The 27,818-nt window shown below is 44.7% G+C and overlaps 1 protein-coding gene across 1 annotated transcript in view; it reads right to left on the bottom strand.

Annotated features, from left to right (window-relative positions):
• Nucleotides 1-27,818, bottom strand: part of HM13 (histocompatibility minor 13) — a 669,462-nt gene that overhangs the window by 461,696 nt on the left and 179,948 nt on the right. Inside the window, exon 9 of the mRNA XM_044090321.1 lies at nt 25,766-25,851. Coding sequence (XP_043946256.1) covers nt 25,766-25,851 — 86 coding nt within the window. The remainder of the gene's footprint in view (nt 1-25,765; nt 25,852-27,818) is intronic.

Below are 27,818 nucleotides of genomic sequence, written 5' to 3'. Positions count from 1 at the left end.
GGCATGCAGGTATGCCTCTTTGAGGTCCAGAGTAACAAGCCAAGCCTTCTTGCCCAGCATGGGTAGAAGCTGCTGTAATGTCAACATTTTGAATTTCGGAACATCCAGGTAAGTATTTAGAATTGAAAGGTCTAGTATGGGCCTCCAGGCCTTGTCCTTTCTGGGGACCAGGAAGAGTCTCGAGTAAAATCCTTGTCCTTGTTCCTGTTGTGGTACTTTTTGAATAGCTCTCATGTCCATGAGGGCTGAAATTTGTTTTTGTGCCTCTGCCCATTGATTTTGTGGCAGGTCTGGCATTCCTTTTAGCCTTGGTAAAGTATGAAAGTGGAACCTGTAACCTTGAGACAATATTCAGAACCCATTTGTCTTAGGGGATTGCCAGTTTTGAGGAAAAAAGTGCTAGTTTTCCCGCTAAAGGGGCTGCCAAAATGGAAGTGCTTGGCGTATGAAGGGAGAAGTCATTGGGACTGTTTCCTGTAAGGTTGAGACTTGTCCTCACCCCCTTTTGGGGTTGAGGTGCCCCACTGTCGTTGTCTGTTAGAGCCTTGGGGTTGAGATCTGCCTCTTGGGCGTCTGTATCTGCCTCTTTGTGGCCTGTCTGACACTGGAAAGGACCAATACTTTGTTGGCCAATTTCTGCTAATTCGAGGTGGCTGTACCTGTACGAAATCCTTGACTGTTTGCATAGATTTAGCTTTATCCTCCATTTTCTTGAACACCTCTTCTGCCTTAACACCAAACAAGGTATCATGCTGTAAAGGAGCATCCAATAATTTTGCCTTAACATGATCAGGTAAACTCTGTTCTTTTAACCAAGCAAGTCTTCGAATCATAGAACCTGTAACTGCAGCTCTACAAGAGGCCTCTAAAGAATCAAAACCACATTGCAGAGTATGTTTTCCCACCTGTTCAACTGCATGCAATAAATCCTGCATTTCTTTAGTCAGGAGCTTCTGAGCTTGCAAGCATTTTCTGTTTTAACTGAGCCATTAAATATTGCTGGTACTTAAGCATGTGAAACTGGCAATTTAAAGCCCTTATTGCTAAAGTTGCAGAAGTGTAAACTTTCTTCCCCAATCTATCCAAAGCTCTCGAATCTCTGTCAGAGGGTACTGGATTTTTTGCAATGGAAGCCTTAACCCCTTTTGGACCCTGGGAAATAGTTTCTGGATCAGCTGGATCAGCAGAAGGGTTTTTATAAAGAAATTTGTGAGAGTCAGGGACTCTATAATACCTATCTGGCTTAGCTGGTGCAGGGGGGCAAAGAATCAGGAATCAGGAGATAAGCTGGATTCAGAGAACACACCATCCACAATATGTAGCACAGGCAGAATAGCCAGGGGCCTGTGCTGAGGCAATAAAAGGAAATCCCTGAGCCTTTTCTTGGATTCTGAATAATCCTGACTTTCCCAATGGAAATGCTCCCTCATGGTATGTAAAGTTTCCCCAAAAGAATAATCCTCAGGAGGAGAGGCTGAAGGGATAGTTTCATCAGCACAGTCCTCATAGGGGGGTAGAGAGTATCCCTGGTCTGAAGAGGAATCAGAGGAAATGGAAACCTGATCAGAGAAATCATAGTTAATATCCTGCCTAGGCCTTTTCTCAGGAGGGGGATGGGAACCCCTGATTAAAGAAAAGAGGTATTCGGCCATTTTAAGCATCTGTTTCTTAGGCATGGAGGACTGTCCAGGAGAATGCTGTACTTGCTTCTTTGTCTTTAATGGTACTTTTGTCTTGGCTGTTGCTTTAATGGTAAGTTGCGAAGGTCTGAAAACACCCTCAAAAGCCGATGCCTGCTCAGCGGCTCCGGACCCATCTGAGGGATTAGTTTCCATAGGCCCAATACCTTGAGTTTCCAGAGGCCTAGTCGTCTCCACGTGGGAGTCGGAGGCGACCTGTGGCTCTGAGGTAGCGGGTGTCAGGGGCTGCGAAAGCGCCTCACTGAGAACCAGCGACTGGCCTAGAAGAGGTTTCGTCGTCGGTTTTGGACCTCAGATGCCTGTCTTTATCCTTGTCTTTGTGTTTTTTTCGGAATTGAAGTCGTTGGTTGATCCGACGGCATAGTATAATTGAACCTTCGGCCAAAGTAGTGCAAAGCAAAATCAAAACGTCTTTTTATAGTGCGTTTGTTAAATCTAGCACAAAACCGACAACTAGTGACGTCGTGATCAGGGCCTAGGCATGGAATACAGCAAGAGTGGAAGTCCTTATGGGGTATTTGCTTCCCACAAGAAATACAATTATTAACTTTTTCTGACATTGGTCAGAGGCAAGAAAAAAAGTTTCCCCAACGGGGTACTTAGCTTTATTGAAGACTTCGGATCTGAAATTCGACTTCAAAAATCTCAGGAGTCAGCCGACCGGCACTTGCGAACTGCTTCTGCTTCGGGCACCGCGTGGCAAGAAAGACTGAAGAAAATGGCGTTGGATGCATCTTGTATACCCCTGGCGCACTGACATCAGGGAAGAAGCGACAGGAACCGACACCGGACCAAGACTTTGGAACTGTGGCCGACTAAGGGACCGCCTGACGGCAGGATAACCCAAGTGTAGTGACTGCAGCAGTGTAACACGATGAACATCCTGCTCTGGATTTAGAGAAAATTGGCAAATGATAATGCTTGGTAAAAGTATGTACAGAACTCCAGGTAGCAGCTTTTAGGATGTCCCTTGTAGGGACGCCCCTGAGAAAGGCTGTAGAGGTTGATGAAGCCCTGGTTGAATGGGGTCTGATGCCCTGTGGGACAGGCTTTCCATGGTGCTTATAGCAGAAATGAATGCAGTGGCCTATCCATTTTGAAATGGTTTGATTTGAAACAGCTTTCCCCTCCGTCTCTGCAGCAAATGCCACCAGCAGCTGTTCAGATTTCCTTTGAGGTTTAGTCCTGTCCAAGTACAATCTAAGTTGTCTGTGCACATCTAAGGAGTGCAGAATCCGTTCCCCTTTGTTCTGAGGGTTAGGAAAGAAGGTAGGAAATGAATGGACTGATTAAGAGCCACACTGGATACCACCTTGGGCATGAAGGAAGGATTGGTTCTGAGGGACACCCTGTCCGCATGAAAGATGATGAAAGACTCCACTGCCATAAGGGCCTGTAATTTAGATACCCATCTTACAGAAGTGATTGCTAAAAGGAAAGCTGTTTTCCAGGAAAGGAATTTTAAATCTGCAGTAGCAGCTGGCTCGAAAGGAGGAAGAGCGAGTTTCTCCAAGACCAAGTTAAGGTCCCAGGCAGGAGTTGGCGCTCTCCTGGGTGGCCTTAAATTTTTGGCCCCTCTGAGGAACTGCTTGAGCAGTGGGTGAGAGAAGAGGGGAGGCTCTGTGATATAATGAGCTGAAATGGCTGAGGCATGGATTTTGATGGAGGAAAAGGACAGGCCCTTATTGAAGCCACTCAGTCAAATATTGTAGAATCTGAGGTAAATTGGGCACTGCTGCACTCATCCCTTGTAATTGGTTCCAGGTACAAAATCTTTTCCATTTTGCAGCATAAGATTTTCTAGTACTAGGCCTCCTAGCCTCTAAAATGATATCCATCACTGATTTGCTGAGGGGTGGTAAAAAAAGAGATTAGGTAATTAGCCAGGCTGCTAGGTTCAGGGTTTGCAGCTGAGGGTGCAGAATCTGGTTCTCCTGCTGAGACAACAGGGAAAGAGTTTGAGGCAAGCGCTATGGGGCCAAGCGTGACACACTGCGCAGGTGGGGGTACCAGTGTTGTCATGGCCAGTCTGGTGCAATTAAGATAGTCCTTGGCTTGTCCTGTTTGATCTTTAGTCGTACTTTGGAGAGCAGAGGCAGAGGAGGAAAGGCATAAACTGATAGCTGAAGGCTAGAGTCCACTTTCCAAGCTAGTTTGTGGGGAATCCTTGTGCAAAACTTTTCCAATTGATGGTTCTGGGGGGAGGCAAACAGGTCTATATCTGGGCTCCCCCATTTGCTTGTCAACATGTTGAAAATCCTTTGTTCCAGTTGCCACTCGTGTGGGTCCATAAGGTTTCTGCTTAGTCCATCTGCCAGTGTATTTAGTTTTCCTGGCTGGAATTGAGCTTGTAGATTCACTTGGTAGCTCAAGGCTGTGTTCCACAATGCCATGGTTAGTCTGCAGAGGGAGTAAGAATGGGTACCCCCCCCCCGCTTATGTACCACATGACTGTGGTGTTGTCCGTCTTTACTATTAGTTGTCCTGGAAGAATGTGGTCCTTGAAGGCTGTCGGAGCATTCTGTACAGCTAACATTTCCTTTTGCTTTATGTGTAGATGCATTTGAGTTGGGTTCCACTTGCCCTGAATGCTCCAGGTGAGCCCCCCCATGCATAGTCTGATGCATCTGTTGTCAAGGTTTGGGCAGCAGGGGGTAGTGTGAATGGTAGTCCCTTGTTTTGGTGGCAGGCCTCTGCCCACCAAAGGAATTCTAGGCATAGGCAAGGTATGATAGGAATCATTGCTTCTAGATCCTGTGAATGTTGATACCATTGCAGTTTTCTCATATGCAGTCTTGCATATGGAATTAGAAGAATGCAGAAGGCCATGAACCCCAAGGCTTGCAGTATTTGCCTTGCAGATAACTGGGCTTTTGTGGCCACTTGAAATAGGTTGTCAAAAGAATCCATTTCTCTGGCATGAGGAAAGCCATCCGGGAAGTTGTACTCAAGCTTGCTTCCAGGAATATAATTTGTTGACAGGGTACCAGGTGTGATTTCTTTTTGTTTATGGTGTACCCCAGACAAGTCAGTACCCTTTGAACAAAGGCCAGATGATTCAAAAGTATGCCCTGACTTTCTGCCTGAATTAGACAATCGTCCAGGCATGGGTATATTTGAATATCTCTTTGCCTGCAAAATGCAATGACTGGAGCTAGGTACTTTGTGAATACCCTGGGCACAGTAGATAAGCCAAAGGGCAGTGCAGAGAAAGTACAGTTGTGTACACTTACAATAAATGTAGATGTTAGAGTGTATTCACTGTTGCAGTCATTACATTTGGGTAATCTGCTGGCAGGTTGCCCTCAGTCGGCCTGATTAACAAAGTCTTGGGACCTGCGTCGGTTGCTGTCCCTTCTTCCATGACGTCAGGGGTATAAAACATACATCTGGCTCCATTACATCAGTTTTTCTTGCTCCAGATGTCAGGTGCCCCCCTCAAATGAGGAGCAAAAGATATATAAATATATATATTATATATATGTGTAGAATAAAAAACACAAAACATATACCTCTAAACAAAAGCAAATACATCAAAAAGGCTTTTAAAGATAGTAAAAGAAATGAGAGGTACAGTTGGAGAAAAAACAGGGGGCTGGAGGGAGGGTAACCAGGACTGCCACAGTGAATACACTCAAACATCTACATTTATGGCAAATGTACACAACTGTACTATGTTCTTCATGTTTCACTGCTGCAGTCATTACATTTGGGTAGAATCCCAAAGCTATGGTTGGGAGGATGGATTTACACAGCATTAGGACCAGCTATAAGGCCCTGCAGGACAGCAGTGGCAAAGCCTGCTCTGGATTTAGAGAAAAGAGGTAAATGGCAATGTTTGAACGTATGAACTGAGCTCCAGGTAGCAGCTTCTAGAATGTCCCTGGTAGGAACACCTCTGAGAAAAGCTGCAGAAGTAGATGCAGCCCTGGTGGAATGAGATCTGATCCCCTTGGGGACAGGTTTACCACGGTGCATATAGCAGAAAAATACAATGGCTTATCCATTTGGAAATAGTCTGCTTTGAAATAGCCTTTCCCTCTACCCCTGCAGCAAATGCCACCAGTAATTGTTCAGATTTCGTACAGATTTTGTCCTGTTTAAGTAGAATCTTAGTTGTCTATGCACATCCAATGAATGCAGAATCCGCTCAGCCTTGTTCTGTGGATTTGGGAAGAAAGCTGGCAGATGAATGGTCTGATTAAGGGCCACACTAGACACCACTTTAGGCATAAAGGATGGATTGGTCCTGAGAGTCACCCTATCCGGATAAAAAAATAATGAAAGGCTCCACTGCCATAACAGCCTGTAGTTCTAAAATCCTTCTAGCTGAAGTGACTGCTAAAAGAAAAGCTGTTTTCCAAGAGAGAAATTTTAAGTCTGCAGTAGCAGCTGGATCAAAAAGAGGAAGAGTGAGTTTTTCCAAAACAAAATTGAGGTCCCATGCAGGAGTTGGTGCTCTCCTGGGAGGTCTTATATTTTTGGCCCCTCTGAGGTACTGCTTTAACAGAGGATGAGAAAAGAGGGGAGGCTCTGTGTTGTAATGAGCTGAAATGGCAGAGGCATGTATTTTATGGAAGAAAAAGATAGGCCCTTGTGAAGCATCTCAGTTAAGTATTGCAGAATCTGAGGAATATTGGGCATTGCTGTGCTTCTTCCTTGTGCTTGGTTCCAGGCACAGAATCTTTTCCATTTGTCACCATAAGATTTTCTAGTACTAGGCTTTCTAGCCTCCAAAATGACATCCATCACAGGTTTGCTGAGAGATGTAACTGGTGAAATTAGTTGATTAGCCATGCTGCAAGATTCAGAGTTTGGAGCGGAGTATGCTGAGACAGTAGGCAAGGTGTCTGAGGCAGGTACCACGGAGGAAGGTGTGACATACTGCGTAGGAGCGGGTACCAGTGTTGGAGACGCCAGTCTGGAGCAATCAGAATCATTTTTGGTTTTTCCTGTCTGACTTTTAGTAAGACCTTGGAGAGCAGAGGCAGAGGGGGGAAGGCATAGACTGATGGGTTTTTCCAGCTGAAGGATAGAGCATCTACTTTCCAAGCTTTTTTGTGATAAATCCTTGTGCAAAACTTGTCCAACTGACAGATCTTTTTGCCTCACCCCAAAACTATGTCTGGGCTCCCCCATCTGCGTGTCAACATGCTGAATATTTGTGGATCCAGTTTCCATTCGTCCGGGTCCATAAGATTTCTGCTTAGTTCGTCTGCCAGAGTATTTTGCTTTCCTGGCAGGAACTGAGCTTGTAGATTTATTTGATAAGTCAAGGTTGTGTTCCACAATGGCATGGCTAGTCTGCAAAGGGGGTAGGAATGGGTACCCCCTGCTTGTTTATGTACCACATGACTGTGGTGCTGTCTGTCTTCATCAGTAGTTGTCCTGGATGAAGATAGTCCTTGAAGGCTGTCAGAGCATTCTGTACAGCTAGCATCTCTTTCTGACTGATATGTAGGTGCATTTGATTTGGGCTCCATTGGCCCTGAATGCATCTCCCTGCCGGATGCGCCCCCACCAAGCATAATCTGATGCGTCTGTAGTCAGGGTTTGTGCGGCAGGGGGGGAATGAATGACAGCCCCTTGTTTTGGTGGCAGACCTCTACCCACCATAGGAACTCCAGCTGCAGGCAAGGAATGATAGGAATCATTGTTTTCAGGCTGTGACAATGTTGACTCCATAAGCTTTTTAGGTACCATTGAAGTTTCCTCATATGCAGTCTTGCATACGGAATTAGAAGAATGCAGGACGCCATGAACCCCAAGGCTTGCAGAATTTGTCTTGCAGATAGCTGGGTTTTTGTGGCCACCTGCTTGAAGTAAGTCATCAACTGAATCTGTTTTTCTGGTGTAAGGTAAGTCATCTGGGCAGTTGTTTTCAAGCTTGCATCCAGGAATGTAATTATTTGAGATGGTACCAGTTGTGATTTCTTTTCGTTTATGGTGTACCCTAGATAAGTTAGAAGCCTTTTTACAAATGCCAGATGTTTTAGAAGAGTGTCCTTGTTTTCTGCCTGAATTAGACAATAGTCCAGGTATGGATAAATTTGAATATTTCTTTGCCTGCAAAATGCAATTACTGGTGTCAGGCACTTTGGGAAGACCCTGGGCGCAGTAGATAAGCCAAAGGGCAGTGCAGAGAAAGTACAGTTTTGTACCTACCATAAATGTAGATGTTAGAGTGCTAATACAGCTGCAGTCATAACAGATTGGTTCTCCTGCCGTCAGGCGGGTCCTCGGTTGGCCGAATTCCAAAGTCTAGGTCCGGCATCGGTTGTCGTCGCCTCCTCCCTGACGTCAGTGCGACAGGGGTATAAAAGAACCAGCCGACGCCATTTTCTTCAGTTTTTCTTGCCCCAGATGTCAGGTGCCCCCAGAAGGAAGGCAATACATAAATTTATGTAATAAGGCAATGCCATATAATCAAAATACAATAGTGCAAGCAAATACATCATGAATGAATACCCCAATCAGGTTGTATGAGGAGGTGTTAGCCAATAGGCCTGTTCCAAGAGGGGAAGGAGGGAGGGAAACCTGGACTGCAGCTGTATTAGCACTCGAACATCTACATTTATGGTAGGTACAAAACTGTACTATGTTCATCGTGCATACAGCTGCAGTCATAACAGATGGGTAGAATCCCAAAGCTAAGAACGGGGTGGTAGGCACTAGGTGGAACTAGGAGGAGCCAGAATGCCCTGCAAGACTGCAGTGGCAAAGCCTGCTCTAGATTTGGAGTATAATGGAAGGTGGTAGTGCTTGGAGAAGGTATGCACAGAACTCCAAGTGGCTGCTTCCAAAATATCTTTGGTAGGAACTCCTCTGAGAAAAGCTGCAGAGGTAGCAGTGGCCCTTGTGGAGTGAGATCTGATGCCTGCAGGTACAGTTTTGCCATGAAAAGAATAACAAAAGCGTATGCAGTGGGCTATCCATTTTGAAATTGTCTGTTTGGAAATGGGCTTCCCTTGAGCTCCTATAGCATAGGACACAGAGCTGTTCTGATTTTCTGAAAGGCTTTGTTCTGTCCAAATAATAACGCAGTTGTCTGTGGATGTCCAAGGAATGTAGTAATCTCTCCCCTTTGTTTTGAGGATTAGGATAAAAGGTAGGTAAGTGTATAGCCTGATTCAAAGCTACCCTGGATACCACTTTTGGCATAAAGGACGGGTTGGTTCGTAAGGAAACTCTGTCCTGATGGAAGATGATAAAAGGCTGCACAGCCATGAGAGCTTGTAGTTCCGATACCCTACGAGCGGAGGTAATAGCCAGAAGGAAAGCTGTTTTCCAGGACAAATATTGCAAATCTGTTGAGGCACTGGCTCAAAAGGAGGCAAGGTCAGCTGTTCTAGAATGAAATTGAGATCCCAAGCAGGTATTGGTTGTTTCCTTGGAGGTTTTAGATTCTTAGCCCCTCTGAGGAACTGTCTTAAGAGGGGGTGAGAGAATAAAGGTGATCAGTGTTGTATTCTGCAGAAATGGCTGAGGCATGGATTTTGATGGAGAATGAAAGTCCACTGCTTAGCAGCTCAGCTAGATACTGTAATATTTGAGGTAAATTCAGTTTTCCAGGATTCTGGCCCTTTTTCTCATTCCAGACACAAAACCGTTTCCATTTTGCGGAGTAAGCTTTTCTAGTAGACGGCCTTCTGGCCTCCAAGATGACATCCTGCACCTCCTTGGAGAGTAGGGTCTGTTGTGATGTTAAGGAATCTTCCATGCGGCTAGATTGAGTGTTTTCAGCTGACTGTGAAGAGTTTTGAAGCTGTGCTGAGTCAGAAGAAGAGGCATTAGAGGCAGGGTCCATGGTGGGGAATGAGTCAGGCTCCTCAGGAGTGGGTACCAGTGTTGTCTTGGCCAGTCTGGAGCAATGAGAATTATCTTTGGTCTGTCTGCTCTGGTTTTTAATAGAACTTTGGGCAGCAGAGGAAGAGGTGGGAAGGCATAAACTGTCATTGTTGTCCAACTGAAAGAGAAAGCGTCCACTCTCCAGGCCTTTGGATGAAAAATCCTTGAGCAGAATTTTGTCAATTGGTGATTTTTGTGGGAGGCAAAGAGATCTATGTCTGGCCTTCCCCATGCTTGAATTATCTCTGTAAAAACTTGAGGATGCAACTTCCATTCGTGTGGATCTGTCATATTTCTGCTCAGGTTGTCTGCCAGCGTGTTTTCCTTGCCTGGCAAGTACTGTGCTTGAAGTTCGATTTGTAAGTCCAGAGCCATGTTCCAAAGTGACATGGCCAGCCTGCATAGGGGGTATGAATGGGTTCCTCCCTGTTTGTTTATGTACCACATTACTGTGGTGTTGTCTGTCCTTATCAATAGTTGACCTGGATGCAGAAGGTCTTTGAAAGCTATAATAGCATTTATTACTGCTAGCATTTCCTTTTGATTGATGTGAAGGTGCTTTTCTTTTGGGACCATGTGCCCTGAATGCACCGATCTGTCATGTCGCCCCGAGGCGTAGTCCGAGGCGTCTGTTGTGATGACTTGATTTGCTTGAGGCTTGCTGAATGGGAGACCTGTGTTTGTTTGGCATGCTTGAGCCCACCACAGAAATTCCTTTTGAAGACATGGAATTAGTGGTATTATTGTTTCCAAACTGTGGCTGTGTTGAGACCATAGGTTTTTCAGGTACCATTGAAGTTTCCTCATATGCAGCTTTGCACGTGGGATTAGTAAGATGCAAGATGCCATGAATCCCAGAGCCTGCAGGATTTTCCTTGCAGTCAGCCTGGTGAAATTTGCTAGTGTTCTGAAGTATTGAGTTAGTTGCCCCTGCTTCTCTGGCGTGAGGTAGGCCATCTGGGTGTTTGTGTCCACGTTGGCACCCAGGAAAATTATTTTCTGAGAGGGTATTAGCCTTGATTTCTTTTTGTTGACTGTGTATCCCAGAGAATCCAACAACATTATTACATAAGCCAGATGTTTCAGAAGTATGTGCTTGCTGTCCACTTGGATCAGGCAGTCGTCCAAATAGGGGTATATTTGTATCCCTTGAAGTCTGCAGTAGGCAATTACTGATGCCAGGCATTTCGTGAATTCTCTGGGTGCAGTAGATAAGCCAAAGGGCAATGCAGAGAATTGATAATGGGTTGAACCTGCAAGAAATCTGAGGTATCTTCTGCAATTTTGTCTGAGTGGGACATGCAGGTATGCCTCCTTGAGGTCCAATGTTACCAGCCAAGACTCCTTCCCCAGCATGGGAAGAAGCTGCTGTAAAGTGAGCATCTTGAATTTTGGTACGAGTAAAAATGTGTTTAGGATGGATAGGTCCAAAATAGGTCTCCAATCTTTTCCCTTCCTTGGTACCAGGAATAGTCTGGAATAAAAACCTTGACCTTGTTCGTGAGTAGGTACCTCTTGAATAGCTTTCATGTCTATGAGGTCTGAAATTTGTCTTTGTGCCTCTGCCCTTTGATTGTGTAGCAGGTTTGGCATGCCTCTCATTTTTGGAAGGGTGTGAAAATGGAATTTGTAGCCTCTGTTTATAATGTCCAGGATCCATTTGTCTTTTGTGACAATATGCCAATTTTTTGAAAATAATGCCAGTTTTCCGCCTAAGGGTGCTGCCATTTGAGCCTTGCTTTCTGAATGGCTGCGAACTATCCTCACCATTGTCTGCCTCTAAACAATCCTTGGGATTGCCCTCTGCCCCTCGGCTGGCTGTATCTACCTCTTTGTGGTCTGTCCGTGGCTGGAAAGGACCAATTTTTGGAAGGCCAATTTCTACTGAAACTTGGGGGTTGTAACTGTAGAAAATCTTTCACTGTTTGCATTGATTTAGCCTTTTCCTCCATTTTCTTCAATACCTCCTCAGCATTAGCACCAAATAATACATCCTTTTGTAGAGGGGCATCTAGTAATTTAGCTTTGACATGATCTGGTAAGGTTTGTTCCTTGAGCCAGGCATGTCTACGTATGACTGATCCTGTAACAGCAGCTCTACATGAGGCCTCTAGAGCATCAAAACCACATTGTAAGGTATGTTTACCCACTTGTTCTGCACTATGCATCAAATCCTGCAACTCCCTTCAAGTCTGGTTGCTCAGGTTGTGACATTTTACTTCTCAATTGTGATAACAGAAACTGTTGGTACTTTAGCATATGGAACTGGCAGTTTAATGCCCTCATGGTTAAAGTGGCTGAGGTATATACCTTTTTTCCCCACCTTTCTAAGGATCTGGAATCTCTCTCGGAAGGTAATGGATTTTTAGCAGTGGTAATTCCCTTGGGGCCCTGTGAGATAGTTTCTGGGTCAGCAGCATGGCTTTTGTATAGAAATTGGTGCGAGTCAGGAACCCGGTAGTACCCGTCAGGCTTGACTGGGGCTGGAGGTAACGAATCCGGGTTAAGGCAGGCCTCAGAGTACACATCATCTAGTATGTCTAAGACAGGAGGTATAGCCAGAGGCCTGTGCTGAGGTAGCAAGAGAAATTCCCTAAGCCTTTTCTTGGAATCTGAGTACTCTTGGCCTTCCCAGTGGAAGTGTTCCCTTAAGGTATGCAAGGTTTCCCCAAATGAGTAATCCTCTGGGGGGGATACAGAGGGAATGGACTCCTCTGCATCAGAATCTTCAAAAGGGGAGTAAGAATGTTCCTGTTCATCAGAGTGCTCTGATATAATGGAGGCCTGATCAGAGGAGGGGGATTCTTCCTCCACTCTGGGCCTTTTGTCCGGGGGGGGGGGGGGGTTCCGAACCCCTGATAAGAGTAATTAAATCCTCAGCCATTTTAAGCATCTGTTTTTTAGGCACGGGGCCTGGAGATGGGCCCTGTGTAGCTTGTCTCTTAGAATGCATGGCTGCTTTAGACTTAGTGAAAGCCTTGATGGAAAAAGAAGAGGAAGGTCTGAAGACACCTTGAGAGGAGGCAGACCTGTCCACATTTTGAGATTCACCACCAAGAGTGTCTTCGGTATCTGTAGTCGGGGTGTGGGCCGAGAAGCCTGCGACCTCGGGCCTGCGACCTCGGGCACAGAAGACACCACCAATAAAGTGTCGTCAGTAGTCAGGGGCTGCGTAGGCGCCTCGCTGAGAACCGGACCACCTGTAGTCGGCTTTGGCGTGGTGTCGGTAGAGGCCGCGGACCTCGTGTGTCGGTCCTTATCTTTGCGCTTTTTAGACAAAACTGGAGTCAGAGTATCCGACGACATAATATAGTTAAATTTTTTGCCAAAATAATGCTGGGCGAACTCCGCCCGAAGCTTAATGGTGCGTTTGTTGAATGTAGCACAAAAACGACAGGCCGAGACGTCGTGGTCTGGGCCTAAACAAGGAATACAGAGGGAATGGAAATCCTTATGCGGTACTTGCTTCCCACATGAAATACAATTATTAACTTTGTCTGACATCGGTCTGAGGCAAGAAAAGTTTCCCCAACGGGGTACTTAGCTATCAAGAAGACTTCGGTTGCAAAATTTTCGTAATTTCAGGAGCTGGCCGACCGGCACTTGCGAACTGCTTCTGCTTCGGGCACCGCGCAGCAAGAAAGACTGAAGAAAATGGCGTCAGCTGGTTCTTTTATACCCCTGTCGCACTGACGTCAGGAAGGAGGCGACAACAAACTACGCCGGACCCAGACTTTGGAATTCGGCCGACCGAGGACCCACCTGACGGCAGGAGAACCCATCTGTTATGACTGCAGCTGTATGCACGATGAACATCTGGTAATACAAATAGCCTGCCTTGAAGCGGAGATATCTTCTGCAGGATTCCCTGATTGGGATATACAGGTAAGCCTCAAGTCTAGAGTCACCAACCAGTCATCCTTGCCTAGTATAGGTAGTAACTGTTGGAGAGTCAGCATCTTGAATTTTGGAATGTCCAGAAATGTATTTAGAATTAATAAGCCCAGAATTGGATGCCAGGATTTGTCTTTTTTGGGTACCAGGAAAAGTCTTGAATAAAAACCTTGTCCCTTTTGTTTCTCTGGTACTGGTTGAATAGCCCCCATAGTCATGAGGGACATAACTTGTTTCTGGGCCTCTGCCCACTGATTTGGAGGCAGATCTGGCCATCCGTTTGGGATTGGCAACGTGTGGAAGTGAAATCTGTATCCCTGGGATACTATATTTAAAACCCATTTGTCCTGGGTAATCAGCTGCCAGTTTTGTGCATGAAGTACCAGTTTTCCCCCCAAAGGTGTGGCCAAAAGATAAGTGCTTTGTGACTGCAGTGGAAAGTCATTGAGACTGTTTACCATAGGAAGGTGCCTTGTTACTTCCAGATTTGGAGGTGGAGGCACCCCATTGCTTTGTTCTACAAGTTATTTGCGACTGAAACCTGGAGCCTTTGGAATGTCTGGGTTTGACCTGAGCAGCTCTAGTGGGAAATGGAAAGGACCAGTTCTTAGTAGGCCAGTGCCTACTGAACCTGGGTGGCTGCACTTGTAGGAAATATTTTACAGTTTGCATAGATTTAGCTTTATCTTCCATCTTTTTCAAAACTTCTTCAGCCTTATTATTACCAAACAGAGTGTCCTGTTGTAAAGGAGCATCCAATAATTTTGCTTTAACATGGTCAGGCAGATTTGGCTCCTTCAGCCAAGCATGCCTTCTTATCACAGATCCAGTAACAGCAGCCCTGCAAGAGGCCTCCAAGGAATCAAAACCACATTGCAAAGTACGTTTTCCAACTTGTTCAGCTGAATGCAATAAATCCTGCAATTCTTCACTTTCCACACAGTCAGAAATCAACATCATTTTCTGTTTAAGTAAACCCATGACATGCTGTTGATATTTAAGCATATGAAATTGACAGTTTAAAGCCCTGATAGCCAAGGTTGCAGATGTGTAAACCTTCTTACACAATCCATCCAGCGCCCTGGAATCTCTATCAGAAGGGGTAGGATTTTTAGCAGTAAAAGTCTTAACGCCCCTGGGACCCTGAGAAATGGTTTCAGGGTCAGCAGTAGGGTTTTTAAAGAGGAATTTGTGGGAGTCAGGAACCCTGTAATATCTGTCTGGCTTACTAGGAGCTGGAGGCAAGGAATCAGGAATCATACTGGACTCATCATCAACAATGTCTAGAACAGGAGGTATAGCCAAATGCCTATGCTGCGGAAGGAGGAAATCCCCAAGTCTCTCTCTAGACTCTGAGAAATCCTGACTCTCCCAGTGAAAGTGTTCCCTTAAGGTATGCAAAGTTTCTCCAAAAGAAAAATACTCAGGAGGAGAAGCAGAAGGGATGGAATCTTCTGCATCAGAGTCCTCATAAGTGGGAATAGATTATTCCTGATCAGAAGAGGAATCAGAAGAAATAGAAACCTGATCTGAAGATTCATAGTCAGTGCCTTGCCTAGGCCTCTTAGCAGGAGGGGGATGGGTACCCCTGATCAAGGTAATTAAATCCTCAGCCATTTTGATCATTTGTTTCTTGGGCATTGGGGCCTGAACATGTGGCCCAAGCATCGGTTTTTTAGACATAGAAGTAGTTTTTGGCCTTAGTTTTGAAGATGGTGTCTGCTTAATATACAGATCTTTAGGCCTGAAAACACCCTCAGAAGCCAGTGCCTGCTAAGTGGCTCCAGATCCATCTAAGGTAGAGACATCCGCGGTTTCAATACTTAATGTATCTCGCGGCATACCAGACTCCGAATGGGTCTCGGCAGAGGCCTGCGAATCAAAAGTAGCTGGTATCAGGGGCTGCGAAAGCGCCTCACTGTGTACCGGCGAACCAATGACTGGCTTAGGAGAAGCTTCGTCGGTTTTAGACCTCGACAGTCTGTCTTTTTCTTTGCATTTTTTAGGTATTCCAGTAGTCGTATTGCTAGCAGACGACATTTCTAGATAGTTAAATCTCGAGCCAAAATATTTAGAAGCAAAAATATACCGACGTTTAATAGTGCGTTGATTAAATTTAGCACAAAACCGACAGCAAGGCACGTTGTGGTCAGGGCCTGGGCAAGGAATACAGTACAAATGAAAATCCTTATGAGGTATTTGCTTCCCACAAATAATACAATTATTGACTTTTACTGACATCGGTAAGGAGCAAGAAAAAGTTTCCCCAAGGGGGTACTTAGCTTTTAGTTGAAGACTTCAGTTCTGAAACTCTAAAACAAAAGTTTCAGGAGTATGCCAACCGGCACTTGTGAACTGCTTCTGCTTCGGGCACCGCGCAGCAAGAAAGACTGATGTAATGGCATCGGCTGCATGTTTTATACCCCTGACGACCTGACGTCATGGAAGAAGGGACAGCAACTGACGCAGGACCCAAGACTTTGTTAATCAGGCTGACTGAGGGCAACCTGCCAGCAGATTACCCAAATGTAATGACTGCAAAAGTGAAACACGAAGAACATCTGATAATGCATGTAGCCTGCTGTGAAGCGTAGGTATCTTCTGCAAGACTCCCTGATTGGGATGTGCAGGTATGCTTCTTTTAAGTCTAGTGTTGCCAGCCATGCATAATCTTTGCCTAACATAGGAAGCAGTTGGTGAAGAGTCATCATCTTGAATTTTGGAATCACCAGAAAGGTATTTAGAGTAGAAAGGTCCAGGATAGGATGCCATGTATTGTCTTTTCTGTGTACCAGGAAAAGACTTTAATAGAAACCTTGTCCCTTTTCCTCTTCTGGTACAAACTGAATAGCCCCCATGCTTAAAAGAGACAGTATTTGATTTTGGGCCTCTGCCCACTGATTTGGTGGTAGATCTAGTCAGCCGCTTGGTGTTGGTAAGGTGTGGAAGTGAAATCTGTATCCTTGGGACACTATTTAAAACCCATTTGTCCTGGGTAATGAGTTCCCAGTTTTTGGCATGCAGACCAATCTTTCCGCCTAAAGGTGCATTCAGTTGAGAAGTGCATGGAAATTTTAAAAGCAAGTCATTGAAACAGTTTTCCATGGGGGGGGGGGTCTTGCAAGACTCAAAAGTGGGGGGTTTCCACACCCAATTCAGGGAGTAGTGTGTCCCCTGGGACTGAAACCTGAGGTTTCTGCTGTGTCTGGGTTTGGCTTGAGAAGACCTGGAAGGGGCTGAAAAGGACCAATTCTTAGAGGGCCAGTGCCCACTAAATATAGGAGGCTGAACTTGTAAGAAATCTTTAACAGTTTGCATAAACTAAGCTTCATCTTCCATCTTTTTAAGAAATTCCTCAGCCTTGTTGCCAAACAGGCGGTCCTGATTTAAGGGAGCATCCAGCAATTTAGCTTTAACATGATCAGGCAAAGATTGCTCCTTAAGCCAAGCATGCCTTCTGAGCACAGACCAAGTAATAGCAGCCCTGCAAAAGGCCTCTAATGAATCAAATCCACATTGCAAAGTATGTTTTCCAACCTGTTCAGCAGGAAGCATTAAATCCTGTAATTCTTTATTTTCCACACAGTCAGGAATCACCATCATTTTCTGTTTAAGCAATCCAATAACATGTTGCTGACACTTTAACATATGAAACTGGCAGTTTAAAGTCCTAATGGCCAAGGTTGCAGAAGTGTAAACCTTCTTACCCATCTATCCAGCGCCCTTGAGTCTCTATCAGAAGGGGTATGATTTTTTAGCAGTAGAAGCCTTAATGCCCTTGGGCCCCTGTGAAACAGTCTCTGGATCTGCAATAGGATTTTTAAAAAGAAACTTGTGTGACTCAGGGACCCTGTAATATGTCACGTTTTCTGGGAGCAGGAGGCAAGGAATCAGAGGCCAAACTAGATTCCGAAAAGGCATCATCAACCACCTCCAGTACACGAGGAATAGCTAAAGGCCTATGCTGAGGCAGGAGTAAGAAATCCCTAAGCCTCTTTTCTGAATAAGAAAAATCCTGGCTTTCCCAGTGGAAATGCTCCCCTTAGAGTATGTAAGGTTTCACCAAAAGAAAAATCCTCTGGAGGGGAAGCAGAGGGAATACAGTCCTCTGCATCAGAATCCTCATAAGTCTATAAGGGCAAATCCAGATCTGAAGAATCAGGAAAAAACAGAATCCTGGTCAGAAGATTCATAAACAACTTCAGTCCTAGGCCTCTTAGAAGGGGGGGGGGGGGGGGGCGTTCTCTGATTAGAGTGATTAGACCTTCAGCCATTCTTATTTGTTTTTTAGGCATAGAGGCCTGAGCATGCAGTCTGGGCATCTTTCTTTTAGGCATGGTTCGAGATTGAGGGCTAAGTGAAGGAGGAGGCGTCGGTTTAATATGCAAGTCTGTAGGCCTGAATACACCCTCAGAAGCCGGTGCCTGCACCGCAGCTCCGGAGACATCAGCAGGTTCCGTAGTTGAAGCATCTCGTGGCATACCGGACTCCGAATGGGTCTCAGTAGAGGCCTGCGAATCAGAAGTAGCGGGCATCAGGGGCTGCGAAAGCGCTTCACTGAGTACCAGCAAACTGGCGACTGGCTTAGGAGAAGCGTCGTCAGCAGTTTTGGACCTCGGCGGCCTGTCTATCTTTGTGTTTTTTCAGAATCCAGGTAGTCTGATGATTAACAGACGACATTTCTGGATAATTAAACCAAGAACGGAAATATTTAGAGGCAAAATTATACTGACTGATAGTGCGCTGATTAAATAAAGCACAAAACCGACAGCAAGGTACGTCGTGGTCAGGGCCTAGGCAAGGAATACAGTACAAATGAAAATCTTTAGGAGGTATTTGCTTTCCACAAGTAAATGCAATAACTTTTACTGACATCGGGAGCAAGAAAAAGTTTCCCCAACGGGGTACTTAGCTTTAGTTGAAGACTTTGGTTCTGAAACTTGAAAATTTCAGGAGTCGGCCGACCAGCACTTGCAAACTGCTTCTGCTTCGGGCACCACATGGCAAGAAAGACTGATGTAATGGCATCGGCTGCATGTTTTATACCCCTGACGACGTGACGTCATGGAAGAAGGGACAGCAACCAATGCAGGACTCAAGACTTTCAGGCGGACAGAGGGCTACTGCAAAGCAAATGTAATGACTGCAACAGCGAAACAGGAAGAACATCAACCATGGCATCTACAGTAATCCTTTAGTCCAGTACTGTCCATCAGTAGAGGAGGTTAAGATTTTGTCAGTCCCTGACCCCCCCCCCCTGCTCTGAGGGGAAGTCAGAGCAGAGCTATCAAGTGATAAAACTCAAGAGGAAGCGATGGCTCTGAAAATTTGAATCCAAGTCAACTCCTAGGATCCGACCCCTCTGCTTTGGCTCCAAGAGCTGTCATGTTCCAACAGTGTAAGAGCCAATTAAGTCAGGGAAGTAGGAGTAGTTGAATCAATAATTTTCGGCTCAGACAGTTCCATTCTCGGGGATCTCAGATCCAAGGACTCTGAAATGGCTGGTCTGATTGGAGAAGGAGCAATTACAGGTTGAAAAGGTTGGCAGCTCACAGATCTGGCAAAACCTCCATCAGGATCTGTGTTCTGAGGAATCTCCTCATCATCCTATCCACATCTGCCTTGGACAGACTACGGGAAGACCTAATAGAAGAGGATGTGGAAGGTGGCCTTTAGGAATTCTCCTGCAAAAAGAGGGACTTAATCTCGTAGATACTGGCTCCAGAGATAACCTGGGAGCACAAGGCCGAGGAGATGAAACAGTAGCCTGCATAGGATCTGAAGGCTTCGAATCAGAGGTCTGAGCAACCTTCATAGGATGTTCTAAAGCAGGTGTAGACCAAAGAGAATGGGTAGGTGAACATTTGTGGTGCTCCCTGGGCTCCCTCAATTTCTGGGAAGGGGTTTGAGCTCCTGAAGATGGAGCTGAAGCAGGAAGGAGGCTTTTCAAAATAAGCTTATTCCTCCTGTCGCCTATAGCTCTTGAGGTGCCCAGATGTGCTGGATGGAAACGAACACTACCTGTTGGCATCAGAATTGGGGATCTTATGCCCACAGGAAGTGCATTTTTTTTTAAATATAGTCAGCTTATCATAACAGCCATAATGGAAAACACAAACAAGTTTAAGAAAAAAAGGAAGATTTCTTTATTATTATTTATTTTTTTGGAAAAAACAAGACGGAAAAAGAAATAACTACCAATGATGGTAATACAAAGACAATTCCTAAGAGTATAGAAGAAGGAAGCATGGACTACCAACAGTAGTAGTTAATTTAGCTAACAAAGAGAAAAAGAGAAGAAAGAACTGTTATAACAAGAAATAGCAAACTTTCACTCACAAAACCCAAGGAGCTTAAGGAATCGCAATCCTGTGTCGAAGAGCAGCAAACAATATCTGAGGGATTGTAGTGCTCAGGGGCATTATGGGTAAGGGAGGAGCTCGAGAATTGGATCCTAGAATCTTTAGAAAGTGGCAGAGTCAGATCTGAGGATTGGATCCGAACCCATTCATTGAGGAACAAATGAAAATGACAATCAGATCAATAACTTTACAATCTTCAAAAGTAAAACAAAACACCTGCAGTTTAAGACATAATACAAAATCAATGGTTAAAAATCGATACAAAGTACATGAAAATCATTTAATATTTAGAGAAATTTTAGACAGTTTGTAGAGAAATTAAAAGTAAGTTAATCTAATACAAAAAGAATTGCAATATGAAGTGAGAGAAAAAGTACAGTTGTGTACACTTATCATAAATGTAGATGTTAGAGTGTATTCACTGTTGCAGTCATCACATTTGGGTTATCTGCCTGCAGGTAGCCCAAAGCCGGCCTGAATACCAGAGTCTTCGGATTTCTGAGTCAGATGCTGTCGCTTCTTCCTTGACGTCAGGTCTATAAAACATGCAGCAGACGCCATTACAAAAGTTTTTCTTGCCCCACATGTCAGGTGCCCCCACAATAGGAAGCAATTCAGTATGGTTAACCCCCATCAAAAAGCAAACACACAAGAAAAAATAAATATAGCAATAAGAAGGAAAGGTAGAGCCAAGAGAAGTCAGGGGGCTGGAGGGAGGGTAACCAGGACTGCAACAGTGAATACACTAACATCTACATTTATGGTAAGTGTACACAACTGTACTATGTTCTTCGTGTTTCACTGTTGCAGTCATCACATTTGGGTTGATTCCCAAAGCTAAGGAAGGGAGGAGGAAGTTGAAGAGCATTAGGGCCAGCTATTAATCCCTGCAAGACTGCAGTGGCAAATCCAGCTCTGGATTTAGAAAAGATAGGCACATGGTAATGCTTGGTGAAGGTATGTTCAGAGCTCCAGGTAGCAGCTTCTAGGATGCCCCTGGTAGGGACTCCTCTGAGAAACGCCGCAGAGGTAGATGCAGCCCTGGTGGAATGTGATCTTATCCCCTGTGGGGTAGGTTTTCCATGGTGCTTGTAGCAGAAATAAATGCAATGGGCTATCCATTTGGAAATGGTTTGCTTTGAAATGGCCTTCCCTTCTGCCCCTGCAGCAAAGCTAACTAGCAGCTGTTCAGATTTTCTGATGGGCTTAGTCTTGACCAAATAGAATGCAAGTTGCCTGTGCACGTCCAGAGAGTGCAGTATTCGTTCCCCTTTGTTTTGTGGATTAGGGAAAAAGGTAGGCAAATGAATGGACTGATTGAGGCCCATAGTAGACACCACCTTGGGCATAAAGGAAGGATTAGTCCTGAGGGAAACCCTGTCGGCATGGAAGATAATGAAGGGTTCCACTGCCATGAGGGCCTGTAATTCAGACACACTTCTTGCTGAAGTGATGGGTAGAAGGAAGGCTGTTTTCCAAGAAAAGAATTTCAACTCTGCTGTAGCAGCTCGCTCAAAGGGGGAAAGAGTGAGTTTTTCTAATACAAAGTTAAGGTCCAAAGGCTGGAATGGGAGCTCTCCTGGGGGGGGGGGGGGGATTAAATTTTTGGCCCCTCTAAGGAATTGCTTTAGCAAGGGGTGAGAGAAGACGGGTGGCTCAGTATTATAATGTGCTGAAATGACAGAGGCATGAATTTTAATTGACAAGAAGGATAGGCCCTTGTGGAGCACTTCTTTTAAGTACTGTAGAATATGAAGTAAGCTGGGCACCGTTGCGCCCATCCTGAGCCTGGCTGCAGGAACAGTATCTTTTCCACTTTTCAGCATAGGATTTTCTAGTACTAGGCCTTCTTGCCTCCAGAATGACATCCGGTATCTGCTAAGGAATTAGCCAGGCTGCAAGGTTCGGAGTTTGAAGCTGAGGGTGCAGAATCTGGCCTACCTGCTGGGAGAGCAGGGAAGGGGGTCTGAGGCAGATGCCATGGCTGTAGCAGTGTCATACTGTGCAAGAGGGGGTACCAGTGCTGGCGTGGCCAGTCTGGTGGAATCAGTATTGTCCTTGGCTTGTCCTGCTTGATCTTTAGTAGAACCTTTGAGAGTTGAGGCAGAATGAGAAAGGCATAAACCGAGAGGCTTTCCCAGGTAAAGGACAAGGCATCCACTTTCAAAGCTTGACTGTGGGGAGTTCTTGTACAGAATTTGTTCAATTGGTAGTTCTGAGGGGAGGCAAACAGGTCTACCTCTGGAGTCCCCCATTTGTTCAAGAGGTTGAATATTTTGGGTTGTATTTTCCATTCATGTGGGGCCATGAGATTTCTGCTAAAGTCATCTGCCAGTGAATTTGGTTTGCCTGGCAGGAATTGTGCTTGTAGGTGTACTTGGTAGCTCAAGGCTGTGTCCCACAGAGCCATGGCTAGTCTGCAGAGAGGGTACGAGTGGGGTCCCCCCTGCTTGTTTATGTACCACATAACTGTGGTGTTGCCTGTCTTTACCAATAGTTGTCCTGGAAGAATATGGTCTTTGAAGGCTGTCAGAGCATTCTGTACAGCTAACATTTCTTTTTGATTGATATGCAGGTACATCTGTCTCGGGTTGCATTTGCCCTGAATGCACTGCCCTGCCATGTGAGCCCCCCATGCATAGTCTGATGCGTCTGTTGTTAGGGTTTGGGCAGCAGGAGGTAGAGTGAAAGGGAGTCCCTTGTTTTGGTGACAGGCCTCTGCCCACCAAAGGAATTCTAACCGTAGGCAAGGTATGATAGGAATCATTGCTTCTAGATCCTGAGAATGTTGACACCATAGGCTTTTTAGATACCATTGTAGTTTCCTCATATGCAGTCTTGTATACGGAATTAGTAGAATGCATGAGGCCGTGAACCTCAAGGCTTGCAATATTTGCCTTGCAGATAGCAGGGTTTTTGTGGCCACTAGTTTGAAGTAAGTTGTCAAATGAATTTGTTTCTCTGGCGTGAGGAAAGCTATCTGGGAAGTTGTGTTCAAGCTTGCTCCCAGGAACATAATTTGTTGACAGGGTACCAGATGTGATTTCTTTTCATTTATGGTGTACCCCAGACAAATTGGCACCTTTTGTACGAATGCCAGATGATTCAAAAGTATGTCCTGGCTTTCTGCCTGAATTAGACAATCGTCCAGGTATGGGTATATTTGAAAATCTCTTTGCCTGCAAAATGCAATGACTGGAGCTAGGCACTTTGTGAATACCCTGGGCACAGTAGATACGCCAAAGGGCAGTGCAGAGAACTGAAGTGCATGCAGCCTGCTTTGAAGCATAGGTATCTTCTGCAAGATTCCCTGATTGGGATATGCAGGTGGGCTTCCTTTAAACCACGTGTTGCCAACCAGGCATCTTTGCTTATCATGGGAAGCAACTGGTGAAGAGTTAGCATCTTGAATTTTGGAATCACCAAGAAGGTGTTTAGGATAGAAAGTTCCAGGATAGGACGCCATGAGCTGTCTTTTCTGGGTACCAGGAAAAGTCTTGAGTAGAAACCTTGTCCCTTTTCCTCTTCTGGTACAGTCTGAATAGCCTTTAATCTTGTGAGTGTACTTGCTTTTGAGCCTCTGCCCACTGATTTGAGGGTAAATCTGGCCAACCGTTTGGGGTTGGTAACGTGTGGAAGTGAAATCTGTATCCATGGGAAGCTATGTTTAAAAGCCATTTGTCCTGGGTAATGAGTTCCCAGTTTTTTGTTTGCAGAGCAATCTTTTCTCCTAAAGGAGCAATCAGTTAAGAAGTGCTTGGAAGTTTTAAAGTGAAGTAATTGAGACAGCTTACCATAGGGGGGTGTCTTACTACTACCTGATTTGGAAGTGGGAGCCCCCCCCCCCCCACTGCTTAGTCTTGTGCGTACCTTGGGACTGAAGCCTGGTTGTTCTGCTGGTTCTGGGTTTGAACTGAGAAGGCCTGGAAGAGGCAGGAAAGGACCAATTTTTTGAGAGCCAATGCCTACTAATTCTTGGAGGCTGCACTTGTAAGAAATCTTTAACAGTTTGCATAGATTTAGCTTTTTCCTCCATCTTTTTAAGAACTACTTCTGCTTTGTTGCCAAACAGGTGGTCCTGATTTAAGGGAGCATCCAGCAATTTAGTTTTAACATGATCTGGCAAAAATTGCTCCTTAAGCCAAGCATGCCTTCTAAGTACAGACCCATGACAGCAGCCCTGCAAGATGCCTCTAGTGAATCAAAACCAGATTGCAAAGTATGCTTTCCAACCTGTTCAGCAGAATGCATTAAATCCTGTAAATCCTTATTTTCAGTACAATCAGGAATCAACATTATTTTCTGTTTAAGCAACCCAATAATATGTTGCTGATACTTTAACATATGGAACTGGCAATTTAAGGCCCTGATGGCCAAGGTTGCAGAGGTGTATACCTTCTTACCCCATCTATCCAGGGCCCTGGAATTTCTATCAGAGGGGGTAGGACTTTTGGCAGTAGTAGCCTTAATGCCCTTGGGTCCCTGAGAAATGGTCTCAGGATCCGCAGTAGGATTTTTAAAAAAGAACTTGTGAGAATCAGGAACCCTGTAATATCTATCAGGTTTTCTGGGAGCAGGAGGTAAAGAGTCAGGGGCCAAGCTAGATTCAGAAAAGGCATCGTCAACAATGTCTAGCATGGGAGGGATAGCTAAAGGCCTGTGTTGGGGCAGGAGTAAGAAATCTCCAAGCCTCTTTTTAGAATCAGAGTAATCCTGGCTTTCCCAGTGAAGATGCTCCCAAAGAGTATGCAAGGTTTCACCAAAAGAAAAATCCTCCGGGGGAGAAGCACAGGGAATAGAGTCCGCTGCATCAGAATCCTGGTCATCAATAGAGACAGAAATTTCAGAATCCTGGTCAGAAGTATCATAAGCCAATTCAGTCCTAGGTATCAGAGGGGGAAGGCTGGCTTCCCCTGATTATATAAATGGCTGAAGACCTTATTACTTTAATTTGTTTTTTAGGCATAGATGCCTGATCATGCGGTCTGGGCATCGGTTTCCTAGGCATGGTTCGAGTTTTAGGCCTTGAAGAAGAAGATGGCGTTGGCTTAATATGCAAGTCAGTAGGCCTGAATACACCCTCAGAAGCCGGTGCCTGCACAGCGGCTCCGGACCCATCCAAGGTAGAGACATCCGCAGGTTCCACGGTTGAAGCATCTCGCGGCATACAATGTCCAGATGAGTCTCAGTAGAGGCCTGCGTATCTGAAGTAGCGGGCATCAGGGGCTGCGTAAGCACCTCACTGAGTATCGGCAAACTGGCGACTAGCTTAGGAAAAGCTTCGTCGGCAGCTTTGGACCAAGGCAGCCTGTCTCCGTCTTTATTTTTGCATTTTTTCGGAATGTCTGTAGTCGCGTGGCTTACCAAAGATATATCTGGATAATTGAACAGAGTACCAAAATATTTAGAAGCAAAAATATACAGACGACAAATAGTTTGTGGTATAAATAAGGCACAAAACCAACAGTGAGGTATATCGTGGTCAGGGCCTAGACAAGGAATACAGTACGAATGGAAATCTTTATGAGGTATTTGCTTTCCACAAGAAATACAATTATTAACTTATACTGACATTAAGTTTCCCCAATGGGGTACTTAAGCTTTAGTTGAAGACTTTGGTTCTGAAACTTGAAAATGAGAATTTCAGGAGTCGGCCAACCGGCACTTGCAAACTGCTTCTGCTTTGGCACCGCATGGCAAGAAAGACTGGTATAATGGCATCGGCTGCATGATTTATACCCGACTGCCTGACACAGGACCAAAGACTTTGATAATCAGGCCGACTGAGGGCTACTGCAAGTAGATAACCCAAATGTGATGACTGCAACAGTGAAACACAAAAAACAAAGATAAACCAGATGAGATCATTACTTGTCCCATAAGAAATCTCAGCCTCGAGTCAAATACTGCAAAACATTCTTGCAAAATTCAGAGATCTGATCATACTGCAGTAAGCATTACCTTTTTTAATAAATACCATACACCAACCACGCTGCTCAATGCGAGGCACACAATATCCCGTGAGTCAAACTCATAGTTCAGAATTTCTGTAACAAAAATATAAAGGATGATCAGTCTGCTATGCTGAACTACTAACAGCACAAGCTCATGTTCAGGTTTGCGCTATTCATTTAGTTAAAAGTAAAACCAAGCAACCTGTAATGTAACAAAGCTACATGCTGAGAAAAATACTCTTGCAACTGGGATACAAGAAAAAAACTGTTTTAGGCACTGTTGTATTCTAGATTGAATGTACTTGCATCAGTACTTTAGTTTAGAAAAATACATGAAGTTTAATGTAATGCTTAAATTAACTGTGGAGGAGATGAAGCTGCAGAGATGACAGGACACTATTTCTACAACATCAGAGAAACCAAAAGGTTCACTCGTCTTAACAGCAGGTAAGCAGATGACCACTAAAAACAGTTACTTGGCCCTCTACATCCCTTTGTATATGGCCCCCAAACACTGCATGATCTGTAAAGTCTGGCAAGATCAACAGGCAAACCATTAGTCTTAACTCATGCCTTGGACTCATTCTTTCTACAGCAGCTACTTTGATTCTGGGCACAATGCTAGATGTTACCATGGTTAGGAAGTACTGAAGCAAAAAAGCTATAGAAAGAATATTCACAGTCTGCAGCTATAAACTATCCCCTTAGCGATAAAAAGGAGAGTACAATACAGAAAAATTCACACTTTTATGAAGTAGACTAAAGTTCCCAAATGTACAGTGCCAAATGTTACTGTAATGAAAGTAACTGGCTAAACATACATCTGCAGAAAGGGATGATGCACACACTGTGTGAATGTAAAATATATGGATAGAAAAGCCAGAAGCATTTCCAGAACAGTAATGAGGATACACGGACCCCAATGTTTGCACACAGAGCACAACAAATATGGTGCACCAGAGGAAATTTACAATATCAGTGTTTGGTCAACTGCTCTGGAAAGAAAAGGCAGGCGACACAGAAAAACAGATTAAGTAGCCAAAAGCATGCTTGGGGGAAGGACAGACCTGCCATCAAGCACATCAAAGGGTGAGCACAGAGGCTCTCAGCCATGCAAGTTTTACTCTGCCCACTCAATACAATTTCACACGCTCACTTCTAGAAAATTAAGGTCATAGTAATAATTCCTATTCATTTCTTTTCTATATTTCTGCTGAGGTTCTGGCCATCTGGCCAATGTATGTTCCGTTTTCCCAAGAAGAACTGCCTTGGTTATTTATACAAGTTTGCATAAATCTTGGCCATGACCAACTCTGAAACTGCAATGTGTAGACAAAATCTGTGTGGCAGAGAGAACTTCTCCACTGGAAAGAGAGGACTGACTAAATGATGTTTACATAAGTGTGCAAGGTTAAAGTATGCAAGGGACACCCAAAGACCGACAGGTCTGCCCTGGATGTAAGGAAAGTACATATGTGTATGTAAACTTACCCATAACAACAGATGTTTGAAAGATCACTGCTGCAGTATCCTTAGCTATAAGAGTTCAATCTTGCACAGTGTACAACAGCCGGTCAGCTTCCAAAGCTTAAGGGCACCTCCCACGCAGACAGACCATTGAAAGTTTGAGCAGTTGTAGAAATTCAACACTCTAGGTGTAGACCATTTAGAGCTTTCATTTCAACTGAAAAAGGGAGACTTCAGCCCTTAAAGGAAACAATGCTATGAAAGTAAAATTCAGTGAACATATAATTCAATGTCCACAGCCTGGCAACAAGAAACAGACCAAAATAAAGGGGGGTGGGGAGAGTGAAGAAGACTGCAGCAATGATCATTCAACCAGCTACTGTTATAGCAAGTTTACTTGCATGAATGTATTAGATTACTGCTGCAGTAGCCTTGGCTATATGGCTAGAATATCTAAGGACAGAATAGGAGTGGTGACTGTCCAGGAGCTCTTGTAGACTGGTCCTGGCAAAGTCTCCTCTAAATCAGGAAAAGGAATCTAGTTTGTAGCTTTTTGTGAAATTATGAACTGACAACCAAGTCACTGTCTCTAG

The sequence above is a fragment of the Protopterus annectens genome, chromosome 12.part0, assembly GCF_019279795.1.
Source record: "Protopterus annectens isolate FY-2018-M chromosome 12.part0, PAN1.0, whole genome shotgun sequence".
NCBI lineage: Eukaryota > Metazoa > Chordata > Ceratodontiformes > Protopteridae > Protopterus > Protopterus annectens.
The sequence above is the reverse complement of the archived record's forward strand: the minus strand, read 5'-3'. Positions and strand labels throughout refer to the sequence as shown.